Below are 10,385 nucleotides of genomic sequence, written 5' to 3'. Positions count from 1 at the left end.
AGCTCCTTGAGGAGAGGGGTATTTCATTTTGCATCCCTCATGCCTTACACACGGCACCTGGCTGTAAGGACTCGTTCATAAATGCTTACTTGAGTAAGTGACATACTAGAGTAAATGTTCATATTGGTACAGCTTCACTGAGATTTGCTTTGCAGTGTAGTCATCTAACAAATCTACCACCATAAGCTGTTTAGAATTTGGACTGTTAAAAAAAAAAAGAAAAGTGCCGGTTTGGAGATATTGCCGTTCCCCAAATCCTAAACACAAGAAATGATATTAACAGAAGGAAAGAACATTCTTCCCCTTCCTTTTCCAAATGATGCCTTTACAACGCTGACATCTTTTTGGCAGCAAACAAGACTTTTAGTCATTTGATATTTTTTTCCAATTCAAATTCACGTTGTGAAGGAGAAACTGCAGCAGCTAACAAATTATGCTGGAATCCCACCAGGCCTGGCTTGTTTTAATAATCTCATGGACTGAACTGTCCAGATGTGAAATAAAAAACCATGTCAATTTCTGCTGACCTACGAAATCAGTGAGCTGTCACATAGGCTGTTTTTGTTGGTCACTGGAAGTTTTTTGATTTGTCCCAGTGGAAAGTCAATAAGTTTTTTTCCTGTCGGAGAAAAGTAAGGATATAACCGTTAAAAAAAAAAAAAAAAAAAAAAAGTAAAGATAGAGATGGGGGTCTCTCTATCCATGGAGTATTTTATGCAACAAATTAACATCCTCAAATTTACTTCTTTCTATCTTTTTAATATTCATTATAAATAGGGTTAGGTTAAAAAATAACAACAACAAAAAACCAAACCCATTGCTGTTGAGTCAATTCTGACTCATGGCAACCCCATGTGTGTCAGAGTAGAACTGTGCTCCATGGGTTTTCAATGGCTGTAATCTTACAGAAGTCAATCGCCAGGCCTTTCTTCTGCAGCACTACTGGGTAGATTCAAACCACCAACCTTTCAGTTAGTAGTCAAGCACAGGCTTGAATTGCGGACTGGTTATCTATCATTCAATAGCCTCAAAGGGAAAGAGGTGTAGTCAATGTTATGCAAACTTCTAAATTTTTCTCATAAAAATTTTAATTGATCTATTTAATGTTGGAATTATAGACTCATCAGTGAATTTTTAAGTGGGAAGTGACCTCAGAGGTCACTTTGAACCCACTGTCAGGCTATAAACACTTTAATATAAAGTGTACTTTAATTTTTATCATTCATGCCATACCATTAAATGAAGAGCTGAATAGTTGAAACTTTGATTTTAAATGTAATCATGACCTTTGGAAATAAATTTACTTAAGGGTTATTCTAACAACCGGTTTAAAAATAGACCAAAGCATAAATAAAATGGGCAAATGATATATTTCAGTTCCCAAAGATCACTGATAAGGAAAAGTTGTTTTTACTTTGCAGCTTTCAGTCTTAGAGAAAAGACTTCATCATTTTATATGTGATGTGTCTTTGTGGACTGCTGATATCTTCACAGAATTTAACTGGAAGTTCCTTCTCTTGAAAATGAATGGGCATTTTCTTGCTCTCCACAGTCATGAGCTTCACTTCCAGGGGGCCCAAGTTAACATAATCCTATGGTGAACAGACAGAAAAGAAGAGATTATTCAGTAAGTTACCAGCCTTGATAGATCAGATTTTCTTCATTATGGTTGGCCTTTATCTGATGGATTTCATTACCCTCCTAATTGCCTGATTGCTGTATAACACATGAAATATGAGCGCCACTGTAAATAACAAACAACTCAGAAAGCTTACATTCCCAGTGAGACATGGCAGACGAGATCAGCCATGATCAGCAGACAGCAAGGGGGTTAAGGGTGGGTAGGGGGATCTGCAGTGGTGTACTGGCTATAGTGGGGAGATATCTCCTCTGCAAGATCTTATTGGTGAAAGAAAGCGTTGGCTATATATGTGTGTGTGTGTGTGTGTGTGTGTGTGTGTGTGTGTGTGTGTGTGTGTGGCCCTCTGCTGGACAGTTTATAACCATAGCAGAGTTTTCCATATTATTGAAGAATAAAGAGAAAGATCCACTAAAGCCATTTTGACTATAAACATTCTAATATTAGCCAACTTTTCCATGGATTTTGTGCTTTTCACAGGAATTTTGGGTACCATATAGATAAAACTTAACCATATACTTCCAAACTCACTATTAGTCTGAGATATCAACAAGCAGAACTAGAAGTCTAATTTCTATGAAATTCATATGAAAATATAATAAATCTAAGATAGGACAAAAGCAGATTGATAGAGGTCTCCCACATATTTTAGAATCATCTGGAGAAGGATTACAAAGTAATAAATCATCATGGCAGTTCCACCACATCAAAAATCCATAGAAAGTAAGGTCTTTGTTATGGATTGAATTGTGTCCCTACACAAGTCCTAACCCTTGTAGCTGTAAATGTAACCTTGTTTTAGGAAATTGGGTTTTTCTTTGCAGATGTTATCAGTTAGATTAACAGTGTCATATTAGAGTAGGGTGAGTCCTAATCCTGTATGAATGATGTCATAAAAAGAGGACAGACATGGAAACAAGAGTCCCATACGGGGGAAGACAGCTTATGATGACCGGTCTACAGGTAAAGAATTGTCAAGAAATGCTTGGGGCTACAGAAGGTTGAAGCGATAAGGAAGAATCTTTCCCTGGAGCTAACAGAGAGACAGCAAAAGGGCATAGCCCTTCTAATGCTCTGACTGGGACTTCTAGCCTCCAGAACTGTAAGAAAATTAATTTCTGTTCCTTAAAGCAACCCACTTTTTGCTATTTTGTTAGGACAGCCCTAGAAAACTAAAACAGCCTTTCATTCTACCAGATGGTGTGCAATTTGGGATTTTGTAGACATTTGTCCAGCTGGCTTGAGGTCATCATGACATACCAGTGGTCATGATTCCCCATTGGGTGGACCTTTGTAACTGCATCAATCAAGAAAATATGATGGAAGTGATGGTGTTTGATTTTCAAGGCTAAGTTTTACAAAGCATTGCAGCTTTCATCTTGGTCTCTGGGGTTGCTTGCTCTGGGGGAAGCCAGACACCATAAAAAGGCACACTCAAGATGCCCTGTGGAGGGGCCCTCATGGAGAGGAACTGAGGCCTCCAGCTTAGCCAGCACTAACTTGTCAGCCATGTGAGCAAGCCACCTTGGAAGTGGATCCTCCTGCTCCAGTCAAACCTTCGGATGACTGCAGCACCAGCCAACATACAACCACAACTGCATGAGAACCCCAAGTAATAACTGCCCAATGGAATCCTTCCCGAATTCTTAATTGACAAGCCATGAAGAGAATAAATGATTGTTGTTATAAGCCACTAAGTTTGAGGGTGATTTTTTTTATGTGCAATTACATAACATACATGGTATACTAGTAATAGGGGATCTATAGATGAATCTATAGAACACACTGGGCATGGGTAGGATTAAAAATGGTATCCAGTGAGAGGTGAATGGTGGGCCAATTTTACTGATAATTGTAAATAGAATTTTTCAATATCCATATTTTAAATTATAGATTAATTTTCTCCGTTAATTAATAAAACAGTATTCTCTTAGAAGTCAAAGTTGTGTTCACGTGAACCTTACCTTGAAATCTCGTTCATCCTCATACAGTAAGTATTTCATTTCAGAGGCTCCAAACTCTGTGGATGAACTATTCTTTTCATCTATCTTCAGATGGAGCTCTCTGATGCTATCCTCATGACTAATAAGTGACGCACTGCTCTCAACTAATGGAATCATCACGTCTTTCATTTTGAATTGTTCATGTTGTAATTTCGACTTCGCTTCTGGGATGAATACAAAGAAATTAATTATGTATATATTTTGAACATTCTTTGTCACATTTTTAATTCAAAAGACCTTTGAGAATTAAAAATGTAGAATTTATTAAAATGTGAGTGAGTCCCATTTTTAGAGACTCTTAAGTTGTATTTCCTTCTGTTAGCTAAGCTTCAATAATCATATGGAAACATATGCGTGTGTCAGAATTTTTGTTGGCTAAATTGGGACCCAAACCATGCCAGTGTAGACAACACCCCACCCCTCTCCGCCACTGTCTATATTATTCACTGTTAAACATGGTGATTTGATTTGGGACTTTGAAAATGAGAAGAGATGGGTTAGGACGGTCTCTGCGAAAAGAGAAATATGAAGGAGCTGGCATGCATTTATTCCCTGAATAGCTCTTGTATGTGAGGTGCCTGCACATAATAGACGCTCAGTAAGTGTTTGTTGAATTGGGAAAAAAAAAAAGTTATCATCACCGTCACAATAAAATAATACCATTAAGTATTTCTGGAAACTCCAAAGCAGTTTCTTCAAGTGGCACTTCTTGTCCAGCTGCTTGGGTAAGATATAGCCGTCTAAAACAACAAATAAGAAAAGTAATTTGTCAGTCAACAAATACTGTACCACATGCTCACTGGAGTGTCTGCTAGGTGCTAGAGACCCAGAGGTGAAAAATGAGACACAGTTTCTACCCTTGAGGTTTCCTCTGGGAAACTCTCCCTCACCTCCTAAGGCTGAATCAGGCGCTGCTTCTCTCTGCCTGGCAGCACTTCTCACACTATGCTAATTATCTGTCTTGGTATAAACCATCACTTTTACATGATTGCTGGGGACAGTTCACCTCTATTTCTCATCACCCTACCAGATATCATAAAGGACTGAATTTTCAGCAAAGAGGTAGAAAGGGCAGTTGCCATAAAATATGTAATACATACTATATTTCTTTGACTTGGAAATAGGTACTATAAAACTCTTGAACACTCTCAGCTTATCCATCTGGATAAGAAGTATAACAGATAATTCAGGGTTTACACATGTCCCTGTTTCTCTAAGCAGATCTCTTTGAAATATCCTAAACATTTGCATCAAGAGTTTACAGTCTAGCAAAAAAGCAGACATTAAACAAGTAATCACAAGTGTGATAGATGCTGGTTACAAAGGAAAAGTCCAGAGTGCCATGGAGGCAAATACCAGGGGCACTAACCCAGTTCTTATAAACACAGCCCATGCTGGGTTTTTTCCACTGGGCAGATTTTATCTCTCCCAACTCAGAAGCAGGACTAAAGAAAACCAACCTCTAAAGCATTGATGAACAATGATGGATTTCACTGAAGATTGTTAGGAAAACTGAGGATAGAGTAAAATCGCGTACTACGCAGCAAACAATGAAAACGTTCCTTCTTTCCCTTCCTGTCCTTGCCAAGTTCTCTCTGGCCAGTGAAAGAATTCCCTTTTGTTGTAATTATTAGCACTTCACACCCATGTCAGCTCCAAATCAGATTTACCAGATGAAGCTGACTGAAGCAGAAAAGTGGGGCTGGCAGTTTGGTGGGTAGCACTTTCCTAGGGTTTGGCCAGAACCAAAAAGAGGAAAAGAGGGCAATAGACAGCAGGTTTGCAGTGGTTAGAAGCCAAAGAGCCAGCAACAGCTGGCAGAGATTAGACATAATCACAAAGCAGACAGCAGCAGCAGATGGCAAGGATTAGAGAGGGACAGGAGTGTGGAGATGGAGACCGGATCATAGAGAGGAGGGCTGGCAACAGAGAACATTTCCTTCTGGGAGGATAATGGGGCACCCAGCCCCTACGGGCCCTCAAGGACATCAGCTCAAGAGACTTGAGATACAGGAGCCCAGTAAACAAAAAAATTCATTCAGCCTGACCTCCTATGTTATCTACACTGGTGTCTACCTCTCCCAGGCAGCACACGTAATTGTGGAAGGGAGGCAGGTGTCCTCTTTCTCTATACCACTCCACCCAACCTTTTACTTATAAAGTAATTACACTATCTCCCAGTTTTTCCAGTCTTTTATCCTGACACCCATTACCTAGCACAGAAAAGGACTCATAAGTTACCAGTATCCACCCTCTCTGGAACACTTTAGGGAATTTGTAAATAAATTCTTTACTGTGTCTCAAATAGTATTTTTCCACACCACGCAAGCAACAGGAACTACTTGGGTAGAAAATTTTTCCTTGCTCTTCCACTATGTTCAACCTACTATCTGCTTTAATTCCTAGATTCTGAATTTTCTTTCCTAGAAAGTAATTTGACTCTTACATTAACTGTCAAACCAAACAATTCTACAGTTCACAAGGTAACCAGATGCCCAGAAAACCTCCACCTCCAGGAAGCTTCTGGAAAGTTGATCACTCCTTTTTTGTGCTAACTCGGCACCTCATACATCCTCCACTGCATCCGCTGTATAGAGCTTTCAGGCCTATCTCTCCTGTTGTCCTGTAGGTTCCTGAAGGTTGGCAGTTGTAATGTTCATGTTTACTGTTTACTGTTATCACTATAGTACACTGGTTGAAAAAACAAATCAAATCTTACACTGTAATAATCTTATACCTTTACCATGGCTATTTTGTGAGTTTCTTTCTTTTTGAATATTGCACTCTGACTGGAGCAGTGAAGAATTAAATCCTCTTTTTAAAACCAAAAAACAAAACAAAACAAAAAATGCTTTTACAGATAAAAATGTTTACAAAATACTTTAGAGATATGTTAATGACTTTCACCTGGATATGTTGAGATCCACAAGTCTACAGTTAAATAGCTGATCAATAAGCACCAAATTTTCTTTTTCCAGCTCATGAATAGCATTTTCCAATTCTTCAACTTCCTTCCTGTGAATTGCAATCTGTTCCCAGAAGAAGAAAATGGATGTTGGTACTTAGTGACTTAGTTCTATTTAGTCTTCCATAAGAAATTCAACTCTTAAAAGTGCATTTGCCTGACAGGAAGATCTATCACATGTTATATATTACTAGATGGAGCAGGAGAAAGGTGGGGTGCAGAACTCAAATTCTAGTAAGAAGACCAGACTTAATAATGGTCTGACTGAGACTGGAGGATCCCTGGAAAGCATGGCCCCTGGATTCTCTATCAGCCCAGAACTAAAACAATTTCTGAGGCCAACTCTTCAGACAGGGATTGGACTGGACTGTGGGACATAAAGTGATAGTCGTGAGGAGTGTGCCTCTTAGCTCAAGTAGATGCAAGAGACTAAAAGGCAGCTTCTGTCTGGAAGTTAGATGAGAAGGTAAAGAGGGTTAGGAGCTGGTTGAATGGACATGGGGAATGGGGTGGAAAGGAGGAGTGTGCTGTCACAGTATGGAGAGAGCAATTAGGGTCACATAACAATGTATGTATAAATCTTTGTATGGGAGACTAACTTGAAATGTAAACTTCATTTAAACTACAACAATTAAAAAAAAAAAAGAATTAATAGAACATTTGGAAATGTTTGACCTACAGGTTTGGCATGTTTGGGAGGCAGCACACACAGTTCTTGATCTCTTTCCAAAGTTGGGAATGAGGGCATTTTGGGAAGTTATAGCCAACCTTTCAGGCTAAGGGTATCCTTCGACATCGCTACTCCTATAGAGTACTAAGTAAGGTTCTCATCAAGTGCCATTCCCCTCCCAGTTTTTTGAAATGTTAGAGAAATGAAAACTAGTTCCTTTTCATAACCATATAAATGCCTTTGGATTTCTGGAGTAAGAAAGTAAAAAGAAGTGGAAAGCCAATTTTCCCTCCCATCCCATCCCCCAAATTCCCAAGAAACATATCTAGATATTGAGAATGATTATTTAGTTAAAACTATTAAGTCAGGGACCTAGGATCTTAAATAAAATATATATTCTTTATATATTCCCCTGAAAGATCCAAGTTATCCTTATGTCTCCGCACATTTGAAACTCTGATTTCTAACCTATTTGAATCCCTATGTCTAGTTTCCCTGGCTTTCCATTTGATGAGTTAGTCTAAGTCATTTGGAAATTTCAGTTTTCTTCATTTTCCTAGTAAGCATGCTAAATAAAACCAGATAATGAAAGTCATGCGATGAAATGACTTTGTATCATTTCCAGAGCTCTGCTAGGATTCTTCTACATATCTTACCTACTATCAAGTCTTCTTTAGACAAAAGTTATCAAAACACAATGTTAATTAAGCTTTTGGTTATTGCTGAGAGATAGTTAAATGCAGAAATATTTTCAGAGTTTTATTATTAAATATCCCTTGTTACCAATTGTAAACCTTCCCTAGTGTCATGGATTGAATTATGTCCCACCAAAAATGTGTGTATCAATTTGGCTGGAACATGATTCCCAGTATTGTGTGATTTTCCCTTGTGTTGTAAATCCTGCTTCTGTGATGTTAATGAGGGAGGATGGGCAGCAATTGTGTTAGTGAGGCAGGACTCAATCTACAAGATTGGATTGTGTCCTGAGGCAATCTCTTGTGATATAAAAGAAATGAGCAGAGAGACTGGGGGACCTCATACCACCAAGAAAGCAGTGCCAGGAGCAGAGTGCATCCTTTGGACCTGGGGTCCTTGCGCGGAGAAGCTCCTAGTCCGGGGGAACACTGAAGAGAAGAGGGCTGACAGAGAGAGAAAGGCTTCCCCTGGAGCTGATGCTCTGAATTGGGACTTTCAGCCTACTTTACTGTGAGGAAATAAACTTCTCTTTGTTAAAACCATCCACTTGTGGTATTTCTGTTATAGCAGCACTAGATGACTAAGACACCCAGAGAAATTAATCGAAATGCATTGTTCTATTTCCAGGCAATTTTCAACTCTTATGATAATACTTATAGCCAGAAATGGTTTTAACTAATTTTGTGAGTAAATTTAATAATGCTAAAATGAATATTTATTAAAATAAAGAGAAATTAAGTTGAATTTCTTTAAAATGATTTGTCATTTATTACAAAGTTCTTTTTGCTCATGATTCAGTGAAACTCAACATTTTTCTTTTATTTTCACTGAATCATGAGAAGTAAAAAATAAAACAAAATCTAATTTGTGGCCTGAGTAAGAAGGGTCAAGGTAGCAAAACAGCCCTTCTTGTAAGTGAAATATAAATTTTTATAGACATTTTCCCTAAACCTAAGATCTATGACATTATCATAGGATTTGAATTATTAACTTATTATGATTGGATCATACCACTGTAATTAATCAAAGTATAAGAACTAAATTTCTCCCCAATAGTCTTTAACTATTGAGTTTACCTTGAGTTTTTTAAACTGTTAGTACTTATTTTTTTGTTTTAGTATTATTATTTTTTTAGTTCCACCACATGTCTGTCAGTTGTCATACTGTGGTGGCTTGCGTGTTGCTGTAATACTGCAAGCTTTGCCACTGGTATTTCAAATACCAGCAGGGTCACGCTTGGTGGACAGGTTTCAGCTGAGCCTCCAGACTAAGACAGACTAGGAAGAAGGACGTAGCAATCTACGTCTGAAAAAACTGACCAGTGAAAACCTTACGAATAGCAGCAAAACACTGTCTGATACAGTGCTGGAAGATGAGTCCCTCAGGTTGGAAGGCTTTCAAAATACTACTGGGGAAGAGCTGCCTCCTCAAAGTAGAGTCAACCTTAATGACGTGGATGGTGTCAAGCTTTTGGGATCTTCGTTTGCTGATGTGGCATGACTCAAAATGAGAAGAAACAGCTGCAAACATCCATGAATAACCAGAACTTGGGATGTATGAAATATGAATCTAGGAAAACTGGAAATCATCAAAAATGAAATGGAACACATAAATATCGATATCGTAGGCATTAGTGAGCTGAAATGGACTGGTATTGGCCATTTTGAATCAGACAATCATATGTGCTACTATGCCGGGGATGACGAATTGAAGAACAGTGTCGTGTTCATGGTCAAAAAGAACATTTCAAGATCTATCCTGAATTATGCGTTGTTAGTGATAGGATAATATCCATACGCCTTCAAGGAAGACCAGTTAATATGACTGTTATTCAAATTTACACACCAACCACTAAAGCCAAAGATGAAGAAATCGAAGATTTTTACCAACTTGTGCAGCCTGAAACTGATCAAACATGCAATCAAGACGCATTGATAATTACTGGTAATTGGAATGTGAAAGCTGGAAACAAAGAAGGATTGGTAGTATACTCAGCATACAGATTGAATAAGTATGGTGAGAGGATACAACCGTGACATACGTCTTTCTTGACTTTAAACCATACAGTATCCCCTTGTTCTGTTTGACTGATTGCCTCTTGGTTTATGTACAAGTTTCTCATGAGCACAATTAAGTGTTCTGGAATTCCCATTTTTTGCAAGGTTATCCATAATTTGTTATGATCCACACAGTCGAATGCCTTTGCATGGTCAATAAAACACAGGTAAACATCTTTCAGGTATTCTCTGCTTTCAGCCAGGATTCATCTGACATCACAGGAGCTACAGGGAGTGAAAGGGATCTGTCTCCTGGAGAACTAGATTGGGGCCACATCTTGTGCCAAGAAGTTTGGACGACATCTAGTAAATAACGGAGAATCATTGAAAGGTTTTTTTTTTTTTTTTTTTTTTT

The 10,385-nt window shown here is 38.4% G+C and overlaps 1 protein-coding gene across 1 annotated transcript in view; it reads right to left on the bottom strand.

Moving 5' to 3' along the window:
- Positions 1 to 924: 924 nt before the first annotated feature.
- The window catches only part of CCDC83 (coiled-coil domain containing 83), a 58,959-nt gene continuing 49,498 nt past the window's right edge, over positions 925 to 10,385 (bottom strand). Inside the window, exons 7-10 of the mRNA XM_004385519.2 lie at positions 6,550 to 6,671; positions 4,303 to 4,382; positions 3,604 to 3,806; positions 925 to 1,592 (exon numbers count right to left, since the gene is read on the bottom strand). Coding sequence (XP_004385576.1) covers positions 1,431 to 1,592; positions 3,604 to 3,806; positions 4,303 to 4,382; positions 6,550 to 6,671 — 567 coding nt within the window. The 3' untranslated portion in view covers positions 925 to 1,430. The remainder of the gene's footprint in view (positions 1,593 to 3,603; positions 3,807 to 4,302; positions 4,383 to 6,549; positions 6,672 to 10,385) is intronic.

The sequence above is a fragment of the Trichechus manatus genome, unplaced genomic scaffold (genome assembly GCF_000243295.1).
Source record: "Trichechus manatus latirostris isolate Lorelei unplaced genomic scaffold, TriManLat1.0 scaffold00140, whole genome shotgun sequence".
Taxonomy (NCBI): Eukaryota; Metazoa; Chordata; class Mammalia; order Sirenia; family Trichechidae; genus Trichechus; species Trichechus manatus.
Note: the sequence above shows the minus strand (reverse complement) of the source record. Positions and strands in the feature narration are given on the sequence as shown.